Genomic DNA, 24,526 nt, shown 5'->3' with positions numbered 1-24,526 from the left:
AGCAGATTTTAAACCAAAAAGAAATGAGTTTCTGACTGACGCTTATACCCTGAAATGTTTATGAATCCACTACCTCAAATATGGTAAAATTATCAGAAAGGAAAATTGTTTGCAAGCTATGGCAGACTTTTGAACAAATGTCTCGCGTCATCGTAACCTGCTCCTTATAACTTCAAATAAACTGCTGTTGTCATTTAAACATTACGCGTGTATTTGAAACATTTAGGGGCTAAATATTTAAGTCTTCCATTGAGTTAAGTTTTACCTTTATCCAGTCACAGCATGTCTCGGTATCAACGTATCCAAACCACACGTGGACTTGTGTGCCTGGAGGTGAACGGATCACCCACGAACAACTAACACCTGCCGGGTGAGTGTTAGGAAAGTTCGGTGAAGTGAAGTTGCCGTGGCCCCTAGATGGCGTTCTAAGATTCTCCGAACATTCTGGAATGGATTTAATAATCTCATGGCGCTTGAAGAGAAAAGTTTCACTGGTAATTTTGCGGAGACCCGGTGGAGTAAATTTAGTTTATAATAACCAGGATAGATTGATATACCAAGCAAAAGGCGCGGTGGAAAATAGTATGACACAGGAATGTGTTCAGTCCGCGTTCATACAGACTCTATATTATAGAGCATACTCATGCGCCCAATATTTTTGTTTTATAGAGGATAACATGTTTAAAAAGTGATCGCCCATGTTTATCTTCTTGTCATAAAACGGTTTAAATTTTTCAAAAAACTTACCTATGTTATAGGGAAGAGCTGGTGTTGGTAGATTTCCTGGTGAAACGACCACTGAAATGTACAGAGTTTTTGCAATGTTAAGAAAAAGGCATAAGTTAATCCAGCTTGGCTGCAAAGGCTTGGTGCGATGTAACTTAAGTTTATGCGAAGGTAATATTACAAACTAAAACTATCTAGACTTTACCCAAAAGAAGAAAGTTATCTGTTTTTATTTCATGGTTTCTGAGACGTTGGAACCTCCAGTTTAACTAAACAGCCTCAAGATATGCATGCGAATCTATTAGGTCATAAAAATGTATATTTTTATTCACCTGCTTTGGCGCTTGCTATAAAGCCAATGTAATTGGCGCTTGAATCTGATCTGAATCTCACCATCAGCACTCCTGTTGATGATCGGTAAACCAGATCATCCAAACTTTGCCCGAACACGTAGTCAATAAGATTGGACGTCATCGTTTTACCGTCCCTTACCTAAAACCACATATTGCCCCTTTTAACGCTGTCAATATAAAAGTTTAATCCTAAGAATTTCACATTTCAATTATGTGTTGCAAAAAAATGAATTTCAAGAACATTCCATGTGGTATAGACATTGTATAAGAGACCTTACCGTCACACTGTCACAACATGTCTCCAGAGCGTGGTTGAATATCGTTACTTGGACTTGCATGCCAATCGGTGCGGTGAATGTCCACAAGCAGTAACGGTTGTTCGGGTATTTCAGTGGGTACCCCGGCGAACTGAAAGTGTGACTTCCGAACCTACTTAAGGTGTTGGAGCCTCCACAATTGCTTCGATCAGGAACTATAAAAAGTAAAAAAATAAAACAAGGTTGATACATATTTCCAAATCCCTTTTACTTATATCCAGATCACTTGCTATTAAAGAAGTTTTTCATTATTTTCAATAAGCACGGTGTAAAATTCGGAAAAAGACATTTGCTAAACAAAAATAAACTGATTTTTTTCATAAAGCGAGATTTTCAACTTGAATATTGCAGCCCGATCCTGTTAAACGAAGGTAAAATTGTGATTTCTTATTAGCAACATTAAGCGGCCATAGTTTGATTTTTAAATTTATCAGAAAGATAAATTTCTATACTCACTGATTCGGTATTGCAAAGAGAAACCGGTTCCTACAATCGAATCGTCAGTCGTGAAGGAAATATAGAGAGATCCGAACGATGAGACGAAGTTGAAGGTTGTGTTGATTTGACCGCTCAAGGGTACGATAAGTATTTGGGCGTTGGCATTATTTCCATCACGAACCTACGCATGCTATAATTAACTAACGCACAACTAATGTATAAAAGTTACATCGTCTCATTACGGTCACCGGTCATTCCTATATGAATTTTCCTTTCTTTGCATGACAAAAATCAATCGTCTGATACAAAAAGAATCTGTGACGGCTTTGTCGTAAGGTTGTTTATAATGCTTTTTGAAATCTCTATGAAAGTTGCAAAGACCAAATATTCTCTTCGTCAGCTCGAAAAACTTGAGAGGAGCCAAAATACACAAGTCGTGTGCGGACAATGACACCTATTTGCGATTGAAAATTTTCTACCTTGACAAAGTCGCCCCCAGCCTCGGTATCGATCGTTCCAAACTGTGCCTCAACTTGAGCTCCTTCGATCGGACTTGATATTATCCAGACACAGTTGAGGTTGTTAGGATAAGAATTTGGATGATTCGGAGTTAAAAGATCCTGTAGCGAGGTGGTGGCTATCAGGTTCAAACGACAAATTTGACCATCACCTAGAGCAAAAAAGATTGAACAATCCAATCGATGAAATGTAACTCGGGAAGCTAAGAAAATGAAAAAATCAAGCACTGCTGAATGACGCAACAAGCGATGGAAAACCCTTAATGTGTATCTATTATTTATGTAAAGATTATTTCAAAAAACCATTAGGTTTACAGGCTTGGTAGCCCAGGCATTGCAGCCAAGCTGGATCAGTCAATTTTTCCTGAGTCGGAGCAAGATTTTAAAAATCGAGCAGTCGGTGAGGTTGAACTCACGACTTTGGGCAAGCCAGGCCCAATTGTGATCGCCAGGCAAGGACCTGGGCACTGGGCGATCCTGCCAATCATGCCATTGCATGAAATATTACTGCGCACTTCTAATAAACTTTTAATTTGATAAAGACGACAAATTTTTTTTTACTAAAACCAATCACAAAAAACAGTCTTGACAAGTTTTAAAAAAGTAATTGCAAGTAAATAATATAAATATATACCTCGGTAGAAAATGGTTGCCAGGACAAGGAGTGCCAACAATTTCATCATCTTCGTTCTTGATTTGTTGCTGAAATGCAGAATATGACTAAGATGCAGCAGTAAGCCAGCTTATATATTCATCTTCAAGCGGAACCAAAAGAATGACAAATTTTCATGTGACTCAAAAACTTTCCAGTAGATCGAAACCAATAGACAGAAATGAGGAACCGATTATACAAGTTTCCACCATTAAGTATTTATTGCATAGTCTGGTCATGGTGTCATCGAATGTATGTTTCAAACATAAATAACTTGTAAGGCCTTTGCGAATTTTCGCGATCGTGCAACGCAATTCATACATATAAATTGCAAGTGCCGCTTTGCAACTGTCAGTCGTCTGTAAAGAAGATTTACGAGCATTAAGTTTTGAACTTTACTTGACAATAATAAATCAAACAGTCTTGGTAGAACTGGCGTTAATCATTGTTGGACGCAATATAAATATTAATCATTGTAAAATAATCCCACCCCTCCAAATTTATCATCCTTTCTAGTTACTTTGACCGGATTTCTTGTGGTAAAAAATGTGTGGCCACTGGTAAAGAAACAGCGTAGCATACTTTTCGTTATTTTATTGTGCATGGCTGAAACATTCCGCCAATTCATACTTGATCATAAGCACTTGTGTTTTCCAGCAATTGTTCAAATGTTCACTTAGAGAGTTTGCATTTTTCTCAACCCATCGCACTCACCAAGTCAGATTTACCATGCCACAAAGATCAATAGTAGACTAGTGTAACGACAAAATAATAGAACAAATCTTATTATTTATCATCATGGTATGAAATCACAACAGATTGATTGTTTTTAATTTGAATATCAATAGAAGCTTTAAAATGCTGCAGTAACTTGGATCTTATTGATTAATATCGTTGCGTAATATGTGGATCGCCTGTTTTTGCAACAGATCAGCCTTACGTCAATACGAAGCCGCTACGCGACAAACGCGATAATTCTTTACGAGAAAATCAGTGTTTCGCTGTAGGCTGGAAATTCCCCGAAGGTGAAATTAAACTTGTTTGTCTGCAAATTTCCGCTCAAAGTGGATCACGTGCCTTGTGACAAACATGAGCAGGAACCAAAACCGAGGTTTCGCCGCCTAAGATTCCCTCGAAGTGACGCCTTATTGTTTTTTAAAAAACTCCAAAATATTGTGTGGCATTTCCGAGCCAGGTGTTGTTGATAGCGAAGACTTGGACAACTTTTAACAATACATAACCGTGGTGTTTTGTAGTATAGCCATTTTTTACTTTATTTTCCCCCAAAATCAAAATTTTTGGTTTCGAAAAAGCTTCTTTGCAAGGTTCTTCCCAATAACATGGTTCTCCACCTGTTCCACGTCACTCCCAAAGCAGTTGTGGTTTGCTTGAGATTGCGTTTTGCACGTGCAACCAGGATGCGTTTATTAGAATTATTTGTTGTTTGAGACACGTGCGTTTAATGTAATTTGAGAACACAAATAACTGTACGCCCTCTTGTCATAAGAAACTCAGCAACAGAAATATGACGCTTTGCCGGTTATTGCAACACACTTATGTGTTACACCGAAGAATTGTTTTGTCAAACAAATGATTCCACCTCAGATGATTCATCAAAAACACGTGACCGGGTCGAATTTTGGATGTGATGAAATTTGTTCCTACATTTAAAATTTTTAAGCCCGAGGGTGAAATTGCAGTTTGGCCTATTAAAATAACACTGTGGATCGTGATACCCAGAGGTTCTCGATATATTGAGGACACGCCTCCCGTACGTATTGGTCTAGCAACACCACAGTAACAATCTTACAGAAGTGTGCATGTTTACTTTGACATAACAACGAACCGTGAACAATGCTGTTACGTCCAAATTTGATATTTGGATTTCCTCATTTACTCGTATGTTTGGATTCTTCTTGCTGCTGTTTTTCGCGGCAACATCGCGACGGTGCGCTATAAGCCGAATCTGTAACGCACATTGAGTTTCACCTATATATACTTCACCACTGTCCTTGCAAGCAATCTGTTGTGTTTCTTTGTATTTGTTCGTATAGTTGCAAATCATAGAATGGAAAGCAAGGCAATCACACACGCATTTATAGGGAATTAAATTGCATTTAAAGTAACACGCACACAAATAATATTCACGCGGAAAGGACTGCGACACATTCCACGAATCACGCGACTGTGGCATGCACGTGCATTGTTGCCGCTGTATGTAATGAGACGTGACCTCAAAAGAATCAAATATAAAACTCCCTTGGGCTGGGCTGTGACTTCACGTTCATATAAACCTGTGCGATTACATCATGTACCAACCATCACATATATGTATTTACTTACATAGCACTATTCAGAACCGTGGTATAGAAAAATAATATTTTCAAATTAGATCAAAACATGATACAATGCATTTAGGGGCAGCACATACCATAGTACAAGTAAAGATTTATATTTATGATACTGAATCTTTCTTAAAGTCGAAGAACCTAAATTTTAATTATCGCTTACCTAATGGTTTACATTTTTTACATTTTTCGGTAATTGTATATGATTTTTTCTCCGATTAGTAATTTTTAACTTTTACGCGCGACCAATTTTTAGAACGTGTCCATGGCAAATTTGTGTGGTGTCGCCTGCAGTTTCCATGTTATGTGGCCACGTGACCAACTTACGTCATAGTCTTTTTCTCACAATGCAGTAGCGCCGCATAAGTCACGTAATATACTGTTCAAACCGGAGTGTATTTACATTTGCAAGGCGTTTTGATAGCATTGCATGTACGATTGTGGATTCTATATTGTGCATTGTCGCCACAATAACAAAATCTGAAAGTATCATATCGTATGTGAAGCTGCACTACTGGTTTTAGTGTGATATCAGACCCAGTGGGTAATATGCAGAAATCCGAACAGAGAGATTCAAGACCTTTTTATTTATTTTTTTTTTTCAATGCAACTGAAATATGGATTGTTCACAACAACAAGTATTCCAGTTCTATTCTTCGTCCGTGTCGTCATTTGCATCTGTAAAAACACGTTCACTGGATTCGATTGCGCAAGCCCACAATATACGTTACGCTGGTCTTACGTTAAGCATTACTTTCAAGATACAACCATTGTAATTTCTTATGTAACAGAGCAAGCAACAAACCATTGTGATTTCTACGAGGTGTGAATGCGTCGCCAGAGATATGCTTGGGACACTCCTCACAACCAACATCTCCATCTCCGTCCATTTCCCGTGCGCTGCAATCAGCAATATTGCATTTAAAACTCTATCTCACCATGCAAACTGATTGCAATATATTCATTGTGTCCAAATACCAATTATAGTTAGGACCAGCATGCCATATTAATCGCAGGAAATACAGTGCTTGAAGTAAAACATAGAAATATAAATTGCAAGAACCGATGCGAAACGACTGAATCTCACTTATGGTTGGGACCAAAAAAATATTTCCCAAGCATAATCTTGGCAACAAACAACCGACTCGTACACACTGTCTTTTTTCACGGTCCAAATAAAGTTTTTTCATACGTCTTGGCCGTTTTGTCAAAAAAAATCGTGTAATATGGAATAAAATTAAAAGGTATGCACCACTATCCACATCTAATTACATTGTTTCATTAAATCTTGCAATGATAAACATATCGAAAACCACAACTATTAAGATAAACATATCGAAAACAAAGGTTATCCAATCCAAACTACTTACTCTACGCCACCGAAATTTCCAACAGCAAACATCAGCATTAAACATGCCACAAGCAAAATGAATTTTTTCATGACTAGAATGAATTTTTCCCAAATTTTCTGCAAAAAATATGATACGAGGCCTTCTTCTTTAAGTCGGTAAATGACTATGAGTGAATAATTGGGAGCAAGCGTTAATATAACATATTTTATTACAACTACGTGGCCTTTCTGTTTGGCTAGAACCGCGTTAGGAGCGGAAGGGTTGAAGCATGCGACATATGTTGTCAACCGTACAGCTAAAAACCTTAGCATGCGCGTAAAAGTAACAAGCAAGTAGAATGCGCTATCCCACAATTACAAAAATATTGTCAATACTGCAATTTAAAAGAACACACACTGACAAGTTACTAAACGCATCAAACGTAGCATCAGACAACATATCGTTTTTTGAAGGAAATTGTTGAAAAAAACTCGCCTGGATAAACTCTGTGATATTTTGCATTTAACATTTTTAACAGCATAACACCAATTCTTAAAACCGAAAAATGGAAAAAAAATAAATCGATCAACCGCCGAGGATGGTGGAAACCGTGCTGGTGAGTATGTAGACCCTTATAGTGCAAATCATGTATCACACAATACCGGTCTAAGTCTTGATTTCCTGATCAAGCTATCACGAATTACAAAACAGACTTTGATGGGATGATGGAAACATTTCTTTTGTTGTAGAAAAAAACAACATTTTGACAATAAAAGCAACTCACATTCCTTGACGTTATGATATTGGAAACCTTATCAGTTAACTTTTTGCTTCCATTCACTTGGGTTTAGTGCTCTACGGCAGACAACACATGGCACATGTTTTGGCTGATCATTTCCCATGGCCGTTCTACCCAAGCAAAAAGTTGCGGAAATCAAATCATTGTTGTTATTATTGTTAACGCCCAACAGAACAGAAAAAAAAAATTATTTGTTGCTTGCCAATTAATGCGATGGGTGGGATGGTGGAATTAAACCAATTTCGTCTGATTTCTAATATTTCAATACCAAACTCTAGTGAAAATCAAGTAAACCACACCACCAAAAACCCTCATTTCAATATTTAGCGCTGATTGATGACACATTGTAACATACATAAAATTCGTTGTGACTTTAGAATCATAAACTTCTAGTTCAGCATGCGAGAAAAGTCCTAATTGAAGTAGCATAAACCACACAAAGATTGGACGGAATCACTTGGGTCAGTGATTCCCTACTTTTTTGTGGTTGAGTACCACTTGGAGGTAAAACAATTTTGTCGTGCACCACCTAATTCAGTGTTGCGAAGTAACGAAGGTAATTAACAATAGAAAATTTTGACATTACTTACGATTTTTCAAATTCGAACCATACCCGCAAATTACGGAAAGGTGCTTACGTAGCACCTGGAATGCAGTCGCGTACCGCTAGTGGTAAACGTACCTCCGGTTGGGAAATTTGCCCCGTCACCACGCGCCAACGATCGACTATTATCTCCAATTTGGTCTCCAGCGCCCTCCGTACGATTGCAAACGCCTCCAGGGGGCGCTGGCGCCCACTTTGAGAACCACAGTAAACACGTGCTTTCACGCACATGGAAAACATAGCAATTTGAAAAGTAACATTCCTAAATAAACTTGCTGGGAACTTAAAAATTTGTTTTACTTTTTTGATCACGAAAAGCCTAAAACGAATTTCCTGGAAAATAAGGCGCCAAACCCAAAAACAATTCTTTTTAGCGATTTTATAACAACCACGTGGCCTAAACAAACATTTCCCGCCACTTTCTGCTCTGGTAGAACCGCGTTGGGAGCGGAAGGGTTGAAACATATGACATATGTCGTCAACCATACACCCAAAATGCGCGTAAAATTAAGAAGGATCAAGTATTGGTTACTGCTGGGCTTGATAATGATTTCATCATACTTGAACTATTACCACGTTAGGTACTACATTGTATTTTGTGTTGCTTTAAACAAAATCTATTAAAGAACCGATATTTTGATGGTGTAAATAGTGCAACAACAGACATTTCATGGCGTATTACGAACTATTAAACTCGCCTTCTTCTCCGTCCACACTTGCATCTGTAAACATTAATTGGTGTTGGTTTGCAAAATTAAAGCTTAAGGAAAGTCTGCAGGCGGGATACCATGGTGTGCATCTTGACAATTCCGTTTAGATGCGAATTCGCCACCGGGTACTTGGTCCAGAAATTGATCATTATCTTGATCCCAACCTCTTCCATTTACTCTGCAATTTGTTAACAACTTATTTAAAAAGATATTCTTACCGTCGATAGACCTATAAGTTATAAATTTAACAAATGATTTGTTTCCTAACATTATTACGACCAAACAATATACTTATTCGTAACCACGATAGTAAGACACCAACAAATATACCCTGTCCCACACAATCAAATATACCCCATGCTAAATTCTCATGGTTTAAGTATTTTTAAACATTTTAAAACTATGTCAAAAAAACAACTCTCATAATATCGTTTAATTAGACTTTATCGTGTTTCAATGATCAAAATATTGTTAGTTCAAAACAGGTTATGTGATACAACACACTTACTCTTGGCAAGCAATCATCTTCATTAATCAGGCAACACATACAATAAATTTGATCATTGTTGAAGTAATATCAGAACTTTGATACCTAAATTTTCCCTGAAAAACGCACTTTTCCATTAAGTATTTTCCTTACATTTCTGTCAACTTGCATCAACTGAATACACACAATACAAAAAAACACGCTATAGAAATCATAAGTTCCGTTTCAATCCGTTGCATTGCAGGAGGTTTTTCGCTTCTGTATTCATCCAAAAATCATAATCCTTATTCTTGTGTGGAAAAGGTTGTTCGGGGACTGGAAGGTCCAGGAATTCACACAATGGTTTCAAACCTTCCTTTAATTCGTATATTAGCTGATGCTCTTCGGGAACTATCTAATCTTTCCGGATATAGTTACTACAATAAGGATAGAAGATTTAATGTTTGGCAATTTTCCACACTGAAAACAACCGTTCATTATTTGTACAGTTTTAAATAAAAAACTGATTTATTGCACCTGCTTTATGTTGCGTTCGTGTCTCCTCTTTAAACGTGTCAGAGCTTCGTCGCAAAGCGGAATGCCTTTAAAGTTTGGCCACCGTTTGTATTTTGCAGGAAAATGATCTGCAAAGCAAAATTCTCCGTCAAAAGTTAAACTTGTTGTGCATTTGTTTGTCAGGGTCAAAGGAGGTCAAACAACGACACGAAAAAAAACAACGACACGGAAAATACAGTTTGCCGAATGGTTGCATGTCTGTCCTTCGGGACTACAAGGCTCTGTTGGCCTTACGGCTATTTGCAACAAGTGGCCTGCAAATACACATAGATTGCGTTCATCAACAATAACAGTAAAAAAATAATAATGAACACGACAAAGTCGTCAAACATTTGTGAATGAATTAAACTTTCGAAAATAAACAACAAAAGCTCTTTAATTCTAAACATACGGCATGAAGTAAATCAGGCGTCGTGGTTTATTGACAGGCCCTAAAGATGTCTTGTTTATCTTATAGTTAATCAAGCAATGTACTCCCTTACAGCAGCCGTGAGCGATTGAGAAAAATATCCGTTTATGGTGTTGTAGTAAAGTTAATTTGTAATTAAAAATGTACTGATCTTTTGGCATAAACGTACTGTATTCTTGCGACGTTCCGTCTGCCATGCGGCGAGACTTCATCAGGTATATATATATGTTAATTTGTGTTTGAATGCTTTGACGTGTTAGACAGGTCCTTGCGTGGCGACTAAAGTTACTAGATTGGCAGTCAAGGCATTGCAATCAAGGCGGATCAGCCACTTTTTCCAAACAAGTCGAAACGAGATCTAAAAATATCAAGCTACCGCGGGAAGTTTGAACTCTCGATTCTGAGCTAACCAGGCCCAACACTCTATACCAACTGAGCTGGTTAAACGGTATATGTTGGCGCCAAGACAAACTGGTGCGCAGGCGCACAACTTGCCGGACGACCTTTACACATACGTGGGGAACAAACACAGACGGTTTCGTGCAAACGAATGACAGGCAGGTATGCCCGATTGCGCAATTCCTTATTTTGCGATTACAGTCAGGCTAGATTGCCTATTAATCGAGGAGTAATGTCAAAATCAAAACAGTGATAACAAAACTAAAAATGTACTCTTTATTCTAATCAAACTGCATGCGTGTTCAAAGGCATTGATAGGCTTCCTTTCCAGCTAAACAGTCAAGCAAAACTTTCACTTTGTGGTGACTGTACAGTCGCCGTTAATTATTTTGCACCAAACTAGGTGTATCCTGCCGAAACTAACCAAGGTGGAAACACTGTGGCCAAGCAAACGCTAAAACCAACAGTGCCGTCAGACTCCGCGTCACAAAGACACCACATACAAGCAATAGAGTCAATGGTGTATTTTTTTGCAGTGAGCGGCAGACACGGCACGATCTAATAGCGTTTGTTTTGCTTTTATTCGTATTTGTGAATTTGTTGAAGTTCATATAAGCTGTAATAACTCACAATGAATTTGCTGTACAGCATTTGCAGAGAGTAGAAAACATCGAATAGGCAGCTATATAACGTATGAGAAACGACATTCCTTTGAAACATATTACAAAACCTATACCTAAACAAAGCACAAAAGCGACAAGTGAATTTCAATGACGCATAAAATACATGGACGTCGAGTATGGTTTCTAATATTCTGTGAGCATTCCTTTGAAGCACAAGCTAACCGCAAGCGAATCGCCGTATCAGCTGAACGAGGCTAATCATTGACCGAATCATTACGCAAACACCCGAATTGCTTCCGCCACCTACGCCACTGTCGACAGCGAGGCAATTGGAGCTGTTTATTATGCAGGAAAGTCGCAGAGCAATGAGACGTGTAGACCCACCTGATGGTGGATGGGGTTGGGTTGTAGTTGCAGCAGTTTTTATAACAGCCATGTTAACCTTCGGTTCAATGTCTGTTTACCCATTGTTTTATGAACCACTGATGCGAGAATTCGACGTTGGTCTTGGCGAAGTTACGTGGCTGACTGGGTGTACAGAGTTTGGAAGAATATTTGGATGTAAGACCTACTTCGTACCTAATACCTAAAACCGTTGCCATGCCGAACTTACGTGTATGTAGATGTTACCACTGGAACACTGATAGCTAAGATGGGATTTCGAGGAACAAGTTTATGTGTATCGATATTATGCGGAATTTCCATTTCTGTTGCTTCATTGGCAAATAGTCTGGTACTGGTTTTCGTGTTTGTTGGGCTTGCAACTGGTGAGAGTAGTTTTCCTTTCCTTTCTCAGAATATTAATCTCTAAGGTTACAACACGACACCCAAAAAACTTTTTCTGTCAACTTAAATGATATCTATATGGACATATAGTTTTTAAGATATAGAAGAGCAAGGCTTTGCCTGTCTCAAATTGACTTACAAAAGCATCTTATTATATGACGCAAATCTCATTTTATAATATTTTTTTCAGAACAACTATATAAAAATTTTTTTAGGTGTAATTCTTTCCATTTGTGGGGTAACATATGCAGCGTTAATCCCCCGATACTTCAAAAAGAAAAGAGTAATGGCTATATCACTAGCACTGTCCGGAACACCTGTGGGTTTATTGGCACTGGCACCTTTCATGCAATTCCTGATCGAATTTTACAACTGGAGAGGAGCTGTATTAATACTAGGTGGCCTGACATTGAATTGTGCAGTGGTTGCGTCTTTGTACAGACCTATATTATTAAATTCTGACCCAACTCCATCGGAAGAAAACTCTACTGAAGACAAGAACTGGAGACAAGCCTTAAAACCACTTAAGGAGGTTTTGGTTTTGCCAAAGTTTTGGATATTTTCGGTGATATGGTTACTCATGCTTAGTACTTGGTTACTCTACATGAGGTTTCTAGTGCCCTATTCACTGTCACTGGATGTGGAACCTATGATGGCGTCACTGCTCCTTTCAATATACAGCGGAGTAAGCATTTTTGCAAGGATAGCATTCGGGATTCTTGGTGACAGGAAGAACGTTAATATTGTTTGGGTTCTAATCATCACCGGAACGATGGGGGCTTTTGTTACAGCTTCTATGTGGTTCGTGCATAACCTTGTGGGTCTTATACTCAACTGCATTGCCCATAGCTTAGTGAGCGGTGGAATACACAGTATGTACGCACAAGTTATGGCCAGTGTATTAGACGACAAAAACTTGACCTGGGGCTTCAACACTAGCGGTTTGTTATACTCAGTTTTAGGATCGTGGGTTACCCCACTTGTGGGTAAGGAACCATTGCAAGGTTAATCGCTATATTTGTTTCATATTTTGTTTTTGTTCAGGTATGCTTGTCGATGAGCTCAGCGACATTCGATATGCGTTTATTGTTGCAGCGCTGATGCAACTTTTGGCAATATTTCTCCACATTCCACTGCTGAGTATTAAACGCCGCTAGTTTGGAGACTGGTTTTGTGAAAGTTCCAACACCGTTCAGCAGTTTGCACGGAAACTAGTTGTTGTGGAAACTGCGGTTTAACTGCCTTGGTATCTATACAATACGTTGTTGATTAATTTTCGTACACTCGGAATAAACGAGCACAAACACTTAGAAGAGGGCGTCTTCGCGCGAAAAATACATTCATTATGTTAAACTTTTCTTTCGTTATTCAACAAACCTTTATCAGGATGTACTTAATACAGAATATTTGTTAAGTCGATCAATATTCATTGCACATCGCTAAGAATGATAAGAACTTGCCCAGCATCTCTGCATAACCTGTATACCAGCACGCATTTTGTTGTTACTACGTAGATCACAGGTCGGCAACACATTACACTCTTTTTGTACAAAGCTCAAACATGTTTAGAGACGAAAAAGTTAGTGGGGATTATTTTGAATCTTCAACGCAAAAGAAACAGGAAAGTCGCAGCACAATGAGACGTGTTAACCCACCTGATGGTGGATGGGGTTGATAATTTTTTTTACACTTTTCCCCGACAAGTTGCAGCGTGATCTGAAAAATCCACAAATCCATAACAAATATAGGACACAATCAAATAGGTCACTGCAGTCATTGTTGTTGGCAGCAGCCAGTTCTCCTTATACTCAACAGACATATTCCGATGATTTTGCCAGAAAATATTGCATGGAACTCTATAGATTTTTTATGTCGAACTCTTAAGTTTGAAATAAAATTTACCACAAGAGCGAGCTCGAGAGCTTATTGCTATGCGACTAGGGCGGGTGACTGGCAGCAATGGTCAAACATCCGAGCTATATACCTAGAAGAAAACGGGATACGTGTACAGATTATCCTCGGTTCAAATCCCAGTGTGGTCAAATGAAGTAATTTTTTCATCGTGTATGATGTTGTTGCTTTACCTGTTACAGCGCAAGATATTACTACAATAATTTTTTTCCTATTGTGAAAAAACTTCCACTTGATTTTGCATGATTTAGTAATGGTAAATTTAGAATCTCACGTATTTGCAAAAACTACGAAGATAATTGACAGGAAATTCTCTGAGGAAAACGTTGTCCTGAACAAACGCAATGTCCTTTGATAGACAGCGGAAGACCACCATAGTCAATGTGCACAACAATGCGTGAAGTGGGGTTCGGCTGTTTGAAGTACGGATATAGCAACCTTGTGTGGTGCACCTGAGCGTAACCACTTAGCACGCTAGACTCCAAACAAAGCATGTGGATCTTGTTGTGTCGCTGGAATATGATTAAGCAATGTGAGAATGTTTTTGAATGGCCACAAGCAATGCTCGGCACAACTTGACACAAAACATGGCGCGACCGAAAACACATGAAAGAGTGACCAAGCATTTAAACTTTCTCAGCTGACTTTAAAAGTAATTTTATTTTCAACAAATTACAAAACAATTTATTGAAATGTCAAAAGAAAATGGAGCAAGATAAAGCACAAACCATCTTTTTTAGCTCCATTTTTAAGGAAACCCCACAACGATGAATTTATAGTGGTGCCTACAGTACAGTGGAAACATTTAAAACGTTGAATATCCCTTGTCGAAGATCACAGTAAAGGGTTCCGCTTGCCTGCCCATCGAAATATCGGATACAAAGCTGCCAAAGTTGTTATATGAGGTGTGTCATGTTTGTTTTTGCTGACTTGGCGTTCACTGAGCAGTGTTCAGCACGAAATTGGGTTAGACAGCTTTGTGGATGTGCATTGGACCATGACATGGCGGGACAAACCTCTCGTTTGGCTGGGACGATGATTTAAATTAGCTGTTAGTTAATTACTCTTAATGCGCTTGCGTAATGCCTGTTTATTTTAAAACATGTTATTATTTGGAGACCAACAACGTTCAGTACATTTGATTCAATCCTTACCTAATGATCCACTAGATCCACATGCGGAACTGAAATGTGCAACGAAACTTAGAAAAATTCATACAAAAACTTCGTGTGTTGTTTTCTATTTGCTTTTTTACAATGGAAAACGACATAAGCCTTATGTTTTCTGAAAGTTAATAAATTGCAATTGAAAATTGGTTATTTTCACATTTTTCACGGATCAAAATTTTACTTGTCGATGAATGTTAATGGTGGGGCATAAAATCTTTAGTAATAGAACAATCATTGCAAAAAACGTTTGCGAATACAAAATGTAACTTTGAAAAATAAAAACACGATACAATGAAAACCAAACTACTATATTTCCTTTGTGTTAGTAAACAATCTACACGTTTTAAGGATAGTTTCGTAGTTTTCCACAATTTTAGTTTTTTCGTAATCCAGTCGGAGGTCCTATTTCTGCATCATCATTCAACCCTTGCGGGGGTTTCACCATATCCGAATCCCTTTTATGTCGAATTTCTGCATTATCATTGAATCCATGCGGAGGTTTTACATTTTCCGAATCCCTTTTTTGTCGATCTTCTGCATTATCGTTAAATCCAGGTGGAGGTATCACACCATCCAAATCTCTTTTTTGTCGATCTTCTGCATTATCGTTAAATCCAGGTGAAGGTATCACACCATTCAAATCTCTTTTTTGTCGATCTTCTGCATTATCGTTAAATCCAGGTGGAGGTACAACACCATCCAAATCTCTTTTTTGTCGATCTTCTGCATTATCGTTAAATCCAGGTGGAGGTACCACACCATCCAAATGTCTTTGTTGTCGATCTTCTACATTATCGTTAAATCCAGGTGGAGGTATCACACCATCCAAATCTCTTTTTTGTCGATCTTCTGCATTATCGTTAAATCCAGGTGGAGGTACCACACCATCCAAATCTCTTTTTTGTTGATCTTCTGCATTATCGTTAAATCCAGGTGGAGGTATCACACCATCCAAATCTCTTTTTTGTCGAATTTCTGCATTATCGTTAAATCCAGGTGGAGGTATCACACAATCCAAATCTCTTTTTTGTTGAATTTCTGCATTATCGTTAAATCCAGGTGGAGGTACCACACCATCCAAATCTCTTTTTTGTCGATCTTCTGCATTATCGTTAAATCCAGGTGGAGGTATCACACCATCCAAATCTCGTTTTTGTCGATCTTCTGCATTATTGTTAAATCCAGGTGGAGGTACCACACCATCCAAATCTCTTTTTTGTCGAATTTCTGCATTATCGTTAAATCCAGGTGGAGGCATCACACCATCCAAATCTCTTTTTTGTCGATCTTCTGCATTATCGTTAAATCCAGGTGGAGGTACCACACCATCCAAATCTCTTTTTTGTCGAATTTCTGCATTATCGTTAAATCCAGGTGGAGGCATCACACCATCCAAATCTCTTTTTTGTCGATCTTCTGCATTATCGTTGAATCCAGGTGGAGGTATCACACCATCCAAATCTCTTTTTTGTCGATCTTCTGCATTATCGTTAAATCCAGGTGGAGGTACCACACCATCCAAATCTCTTTTTTGTCGATCTTCTGCATTATCGTTAAATCCAGGTGGAGGTATCACACCATCCAAATCTCTTTTTTGTCGATCTTCTGCATTATCGTTAAATCCAGGTGGAGGTATCACACCATCCAAATCTCTTTTTTGTCGATATTCTGCATTATCGTTGAATCCAGGTGGAGGTACCACACCATCCAATCTCTTTTTTGTCGATCTTCTGCATTATCGTTAAATCCAGGTGGAGGTACCACACCATCCAATCTCTTTTTTGTCGATCTTCTGCATTATCGTTAAATCCAGGTGGAGGTCGGACAATATCCGAATTCCTTTTATTGTAAAACTCTTTTCCGTGGGAACAAATGCACAATCCACAGAAAATCAAGAAAATTAACGCAATGTAAACTTTCCTTTCCATGCTTTCGTATGCTAAGTCTCAACTTACAATATCAAATACTCGTGCTTTCCTACATGTCCAAGTATAAGTGATTTTGGTCTGGGAGAAAAAAAAGATTGATATTGACGGAAATTAAGTGGATACAGTCCTATAGCGCCATCGCGTGCTATCATTACCATACTGTTGCTATTTTACTACGCCCAATTTTAATAATCTTCTTGAAGCTGTTTGAGAAATTTTTACCACTTCTCTCATTACTTACAAATATGGATGTTCTTGTTTTACTTGGTGAATTTTACTTCTCACATAATAATCTATGGTTTCGGAAACTTACAGCAAAACTTCTTAGCACGTTTACAATAAGTATGTTTTGTTCTGACTTGGCTTTCACTGAGCAGTGTTCACCACGAAATTGGATAAGTCAGCTTTGTAGATATGCATTTCACCAAGACAAAAATAATTAAGAAACGTTTGTGAAAGCAAAATGTAACTTTGCAAATGTTGGACATCATTGCTCTAATCACATTGCAAAGGAAGCTAAATTACAATATCCTGTCTGTTAGTAAACAATCTACGCGTTGCAAAGAAAGATTAGTTGATTTTAACAATTTTAGTCCCTTCGTAATCCCGTCGGATGGTCTGTTTCTGGATTATCATTGAAATCCCGTCGGATGGTCTATTTCTGGATTATCATTGAGGTTTCACACTATCCGAATCTCTATTTCCTCTGTATTTTACATTGTCATAGAAAGGGAGGTAACAAAATATCCGAATCCCTTTTTTGTTGATTGTCTGGTTTGTTGTTCAATCCGTGTTGAGGTCTCACAAAGTACGAATCTAATTTTTGTCGAATTTCCCTTTTTCATCAAACTCTTTTCCGTGGAAACAAAATAATATTCCACGCATGATAAGTAAAAGTAACATATTGCGAACTTTCCTTTCCATGCTTTCAATCTCAATATCAAAACTCTTACAACACAATATCGCTCCCCGTTAGGTTTGTTACCAGGCAAATGGATGCGTGTTACACGGGATCTTATCCCTGCGGGCAATGCGTCCTTCGTGAAAACTATGGTTCACCCAGTATGCACACATTTACTAAATTAATTGGAAGGGTGAAGATTTCCCAGCATATGTCTTGTAAGAGAATTGGAATATATGTCGCCACATCCATTAACTGCAAAGAGCAATATGTGGGTAAACAAAAACAGCTTTTCCACCGTAGACCAAGGGTCACATGGGCCAAGTTTGGCACAATGAAGCGGTACGACGGAACGGCACTTTTTGTCACTTGCGTTTGCTTTTCAACCGTTAACGTATGTGTCTGCTGCACAAAGACTTGAATCATATTGAGAACGTTTTGCACAAAAGTAGTTATTACCCCATAAAACCCTTTGAGATTGTTTTTAAGAGTATACACACATATATATATATGTACACATACAAAAAATAGTTGAAAATAGACACGAAACATATGAAGAAGAACGTACACAAAATGTGAACAGATACCCGTTGACGGACGAACAATGAATCAGAAAGCTACAAGGATTTCACGAAGAAAGCGAGTTGTGGGGTTAAGGTTTTCTCGTGAGGTCCGGATTAAGTAACATTGTGTGGTGAACTTGAGCGTAACGACGTTGTACGCGAGTCACTAAGAAAAACATGTGGAGCCACATGTGGCGCTGGAATTTTAACAACTTATGGTTAAATCTATCCATTGCTTTGTATTTGTACAGAAGCGTTAACAAGTCATACATGCAGAATATTTTAGCACCAATACTCATGGTAACAGCATGGAAATGCCAATGCATGAAATATTACTGCGTTATTTGATACGGTGGTAGAGATCCCATACGTATATGTGAAGAAAGTCTTGCAAGTTGTGCGCTTGTGCACCATGGTACCTTAGCCACAATATATCCCGTGAAACCACTGAGCTCCTGTAGCTCAGTTGGTAGAGCGTTGGTCCTGGTTTGTCCAGGGTCGCGAGTTCAAACCTTACCGGGAGCTTGATTTTTCATATCCTGCTCCGACTTGTCAGGAAAAAGTGGTTGATCCAGCTAGGCTGCATTGCCTGGGCTGCCAAGCCTGATAACCTCATGATCGCGATACGTTAGCTGTGATCGCCAAGCAAGGACCTGCGCAGTGGGTCGATCCTGTCTATCATGCCAATGCATAAAGAATTACTTGTTTATAATGATTAACGGATTTGCGGTAATTGATTTGTTGGACATTGTAAAAACGTTTCTTTTGCGAAATATTGTATTTCAGTTTCAGTATAGTCTTTTGGTGTCCTGAAAGTGAAACCGAACCAAGTAATGAGAAGTTGTTGGAAAAGTTAGAGCGTCGGTATGGAATTAGGGGGAATGCCCTACAATTCCGCAGTTACCTTGTAGGTAGAAGTCAATGCACTAGAATAGGAAATTCTGTGTCGGATATTAAACCCATAACATGCGGTTGACCACAGGGTTCGCCATTAGCTCCTTTACTTTTTTTATTGTACATTAATGACCTTCCGCAAGTATCCACTTTCACAACCAAATTGTTTGCTGACGACACGGTTCTTTCCATGACCTCCCCATCACTTACTGACTTACAATCCCGTGTTAACGAACAACTCACAAATGTTGACAACTGGTTAAGGCACAATTGAGTTTCCCTCAACATTCGGAAAACAAAGTTCCAATTGTTTTCACCTTCCACTTCAAGCACCAGCGATATCACCATCACCATCGGACATGAAAAACTTTTGCGATCAGATATTATTAAGTACCTCGGTGGTATTGATGACAAACTAACCTGGACAACTCATATACATTATTTGGAACAGAAATTGTCACAAGCATACGGCTCTTTTTTTCAGTTGCGAAATTATCTTGACGTTAAAACGTTGAGAAACGTTTACTATTCATTTGTATATTCCCATATTCAGTACGCTATTGGTGCTTGGGGTGGAGGATCGGCACTCTCACTGAAAAAACTCAACACTATTCACAATAACATACTCCGTTCCATAACCTTTAGTTCCTTTCAAAGCCACGTCACGCCATTATACAAGAAATTAGATCTCATAAAAATTAGAGACATTTACAAACTCGAACTGGCCAAACCAATGCACGATTTCCATACCGGCAATCTACCGGCCTCCTACAACTCGTTATTTTCGTTAGTAGACACAGTGGACGATCATTTCACAAGAAATGCATCGAAAAAGAACTTATTTCACCCAAGGGTTAACACCACCTTCGGCTTACGCATGGTAAAATTTAGGGGTCCACAGATATTGGAGGTAATAAACCCTTCCATTAGATCGTTCTCCCGTCAATCATTTAAAAAAAATCCGCCTATTTTTCACAGCTCAGTATTAACCTCATTTTCATCCACCCTGTTAGCAGTCCGTTTTTCCCTTTTTCTTCGTAGTCCTCTTGTCGTTTATTGCGTTTTTCCTTTCCTTTCTTTCTGTTTTTTTCTTGTGTTTTTATTTATACTCCACTGTACACTCTACGCCTAAATCAACAATTTACTGCCGTAGGATCCGTTGTTGTTTCACTATCAAACTAATTTACTATCAAACCGAAATATGTAAAAAAAACATAAAACCGGCTAAAGCCGTAAAATCCACCAAAACAAAAGCTGACAAGACTAAAGGAAAATAGTTAATAATAGAATTTATAACAATGACCACTTTCGGGGACTGGAACGCCCAGGAATTCACAGAATGGTTTCCAACCTTCCTTCACTTCGTATATTAGCTGCTGCTCTTCGGGAAATTGTCTAAGCATTCCAGATATAGTTACCAGAATAAGGATAGAAGATTTAATGATTGGCAATTTTTCACACTGAAAACAACTGTTCATTATTTGTGCGGTTTTAAATCATAATTCTGAACTTATACATTATGAAGCAAATCAGGCGTCGTGGTTTACTGACAGGCCCCAAGGATGTCTTGTTTATCTTATAGTTAATCAAGCAATGCACTCCCTAACAGCAGTCGTGAGCGACATGGCGTCGAGTATGGATTCTAATATTCTGTGCGCAGACCTTTGAAGCACAAGCTAACCGCAAGCGAAACGCCGTATCAGTTGAACGAGGCTAATCATTGACCGAATCATTACGCAAACACCCGAATTGCTTCCGCCACCTACGCCACTGTCGACAGCGAGACAGTTGGAGCTGTTTATTATGCAGGAAAGTCGCAGAGCAATGAGACGTGTAGACCCACCTGATGGTGGATGGGGTTGGGTTGTAGTTGCAGCAGTTTTCATAAACGCCATGTTAACCTTCGGTTCAATGTCTGTTTACCCATTGTTTTATGAACCACTGATGCGAGAATTCGACGTTGGTCTTGGCGAAGTTACGTGGCTGACTGGGTGTACAGAGTTTGGAAGAATATTTGGATGTAAGACCTGCTTAGCAAGCAAAATATGTTCATACCTAAAACTGTTGCAATGCCGAACTTACGTGTATGTAGATGTTACCACTGGAACACTGATTGCAAAGATGGGATTTCGAGGAACAAATTTATGTGTATCGATATTATGCGGAATTTCCATTTCTGTTGCTTCATTGGCAAATAGTCTGGTACTGGTTTTCGTGTTTGTTGGACTTGCAACTGGTGAGAATAATTTTCCTTTCCTTTCTCAAAATATAAGGTTACAACACGACACGAAAAAAAACTTTTCCCGTCAACTTAAATGATATCTATATGGACACATAGTTTTGAAGATATAGAAGAGCAAGGCTTTCCCTGTCTCAAATCCCATTTTTTAATATATTTTTTCAGAACAACTATACAAACATTTTTTTAGGTGTAATTCTTTCCATTTGTGGGGTAACATATGCAGCGTTGATCCCCCGATACTTCAAAAAGAAAAGAGTAATGGCTATATCACTAGCATTGTCCGGAACGCCTGTGGGTTTATTGACACTGGCACCCTTCATGCAATTCCTGATCGAATTTTACAACTGGAGAGGAGCTGTATTAATACTAGGTGGCCTGACATTGAATTGTGCAGTAGCTGCGTCTTTGTACAGGCCCATATTATTAAATTCTGACCCAACTCCATCGGAAGAAAACTCTACTGAAGACAAGAACTGGAGACAAGCCTTTAAACCACTTAAAGAGGTTTTGGTTTTGCCAAAGTTTTGGATATTTTCGGTGATATGGTTACTCATGCTTAGTACTTGGTTACTCTACATGAGGTTTCTAGTGCCCTATTCACTGTCACTGGATGTGGAACCTATGATGGCGTCACTGCTCCTTTCAATATACAGCGGAGTAAGCATTTTTGCAAGGATAGCATTCGGGATTCTTGGTGACAGGAAGAACGTTCATATTGTTTGGGTTCTGATCATCACCGGAACGATGGGGGCTTTTGTTACAGCTTCTATGTGGTTCGTGCATAACCTTGTGGGTCTAATATTAAACTGCATTGCTCATAGCTTAGTGGGCGGTGGAATGCACAGTATGTACGCACAAGTTATGGCCAGTGCATTAGACGACAAAAACTTGACCTGGGGCTTCAACACTAGCGGTTTGTTATACTCAGTTTTAGGATCGTGGGTTACCCCACTTGTGGGTAAGGAACCACTGCAAGGTTAATTGCTATATTTGTTTCATATTTTGTTTTTGTTCAGGTATGCTTGTCGATGAGCTCAGCGACATTCGATATGCGTTTATTGTTGCAGCGCTGATGCAACTTTTGGCAATATTTCTCCACATTCCACTGCTGAATATTAAACGCCGCTAGTTTGGAGACTGGTGTTGTGAAAGTTCCAACACCGTTCAGCAGTTTGCACGGAAACTAGTTGTTGTGGAAACTGCGGTTTAACTGCCTTGGTATCTATACAATACGTTGTTGATTAATTTTCGTACACTCGGAATAAACGAGCATAAACACTTAGAAGAGGGTGTCTTCGCGCGAAAAATACATTCATTATGTTAAACTTTCGTTATTCAACAAACCTTTATCAGGATGTACTTAATACAGAATATACTGCTAAGTCGATCAATATTCATTGCACATCGCTAAGAATGATAAGAACTTGCCCAGCATCTCTGCATAGCCTGTGTACCAGCACGCATTTTGTTGTTACTACGTAGATCACAGGTCTGCAACACATTACACTCTTTTTGTACAAAGCTCAAACTTGTTTAGAGCCGAAAAAGTTAGTGGGGATTATTTTGAATCTTCAACGCAGAAGAAACAGGAAAGTCGCAGCACAATGAGACGTGTTAACCCACCTGATGGTGGATGGGGTTGATAAATTTTTTACACTTTTCCCCGACAAGTTGCAGCGTGATCTGAAAAATCCACAAATCCACAACAAATATAGGCCACAATAAAATAGGTCACTGCAGTCATTATTGTTGGAAGCAGCCAGTTCTCCTTATACTCAACAGACATATTCTGAAGATTTTGCCAGAAATTTTCTCATGGAACCCTATAGATTTTTTATGTCGAACTCTTAAGTTTGAAATAAAATTTACCACAAGAGCGCGCTCGAGAGCTTATTGCTATGCGACTAGGGCGGGTGACTGGCAGCAATGGTCAAACATCCGAGCTATATACCCACAAGAAAACGGGATAAGTGTACAGATTATCCTCGGTTTAAATCCCAGTGTGGTCAAATGAAGTAATTTTTTCATCGTGTAAGATGTTGTTGCTTTACCTGTTACAGCGCAATATATTACTACAATAAATTTTTTCCTATTGTAAAAAACTTCCACTTGATTTTCGCATGATTTAGTGATGGTAAATTTAGAATATCACGTATTTGCAAAAACTACGAAGATAATTGACAGGAAATTCTCTGAGGAAAACGTTGTCCTGAACAAACGCAATGTCCTTTGATAGACAGCGGAAGACCACCATAGTCAATGTGCACAACAATGCGTGAAGTGGGGTTCGGTTGTTTGGAGTATGGATACAGCAACCTTGTGTGGTGCACCTGAGCGTAACCACTTGGCACGCTAGACTCCAAACAAAGCATGTAGATCTTGTTGTGTCGCTGGAATATGATTAAGCAATGTGAGAATCTTTTTGTATGGCCACAAGCAATGCTCGGCACAACTTGACACAACACATGGCGCGAACAAAAACCCATGAAAGAGTGACCAAGCATTTAAACTTTCTCATATGACTTTAAAAGTAATTTTATTTTCAACAAATTACAAAACAATTTATTGGAATGTCAAAAGTAAATGGAGCAAGATAAAGCACAAACCATCTTTTTTAGCTCCATTTTTAAGGAAACCCCACAACGATGAATTTAAAGTGGTGCCTACAGTACAATGGAAACATTTAAAACGTTGAATATCCCTTGTCGAAGATCACAGTAAAGTTCCGCTTGCCTGCCCATCGAAATATCGGATACAAAGCTGTCAAAGTTGTTATTTGGGGTGTGTCATGTTTGTTTTCGCTGACATGGCGTTCACTCAGCAGTGTTCAGCACGAAATTGCGTTAGACAGCTTTGTGGATAT

At 38.7% G+C, this 24,526-nt stretch overlaps 2 protein-coding genes across 2 annotated transcripts; both read left to right on the top strand.

Annotated features, from left to right (window-relative positions):
- Positions 1–11,703: 11,703 nt before the first annotated feature.
- On the top strand, positions 11,704–13,212 carry LOC145895778 (monocarboxylate transporter 4-like). Its single transcript, XM_082984562.1, has 4 exons — positions 11,704–11,830; positions 11,893–12,036; positions 12,271–13,041; positions 13,100–13,212. Exons 1-4 carry the CDS (start codon positions 11,704–11,706, stop codon positions 13,210–13,212), a joined length of 1,155 nt encoding a protein of 384 aa, XP_082840688.1.
- An 8,033-nt stretch (positions 13,213–21,245) lies between these two features.
- LOC145895777 (monocarboxylate transporter 4-like) lies at positions 21,246–22,792 on the top strand. Its single transcript, XM_082984561.1, has 3 exons — positions 21,246–21,441; positions 21,851–22,621; positions 22,680–22,792. The coding sequence occupies exons 1-3, from the start codon at positions 21,246–21,248 to the stop codon at positions 22,790–22,792; spliced, it is 1,080 nt and encodes a 359-aa protein (XP_082840687.1).
- Positions 22,793–24,526: the final 1,734 nt, after the last annotated feature.

The sequence above is a fragment of the Ascidia mentula genome, chromosome 3, assembly GCF_947561715.1.
Source record: "Ascidia mentula chromosome 3, kaAscMent1.1, whole genome shotgun sequence".
Taxonomy (NCBI): Eukaryota; Metazoa; Chordata; class Ascidiacea; order Phlebobranchia; family Ascidiidae; genus Ascidia; species Ascidia mentula.
This window is presented reverse-complemented; position numbering and strand designations above follow the sequence as displayed.

What these genes read in the sequence shown, in the direction of transcription:
- LOC145895778 (XM_082984562.1), top strand. Translation starts at nt 11,704, where the DNA reads ATGTTAACCTTCGGTTCAATGTCTGTTTACCCATTGTTTTATGAACCA. An exon ending in GTTTGGAAGAATATTTGGAT is followed by an intron (nt 11,831 to 11,892) that starts GTAAGACCTACT and finishes ACGTGTATGTAG; the next exon opens with ATGTTACCACTGGAACACTG. An exon ending in GTGGGTTACCCCACTTGTGG is followed by an intron (nt 13,042 to 13,099) that starts GTAAGGAACCAT and finishes GTTTTTGTTCAG; the next exon opens with GTATGCTTGTCGATGAGCTC.
- LOC145895777 (XM_082984561.1), top strand. Translation starts at nt 21,246, where the DNA reads ATGAGACGTGTAGACCCACCTGATGGTGGATGGGGTTGGGTTGTAGTT. An exon ending in GTTTGGAAGAATATTTGGAT is followed by an intron (nt 21,442 to 21,850) that starts GTAAGACCTGCT and finishes ACATTTTTTTAG; the next exon opens with GTGTAATTCTTTCCATTTGT. An exon ending in GTGGGTTACCCCACTTGTGG is followed by an intron (nt 22,622 to 22,679) that starts GTAAGGAACCAC and finishes GTTTTTGTTCAG; the next exon opens with GTATGCTTGTCGATGAGCTC.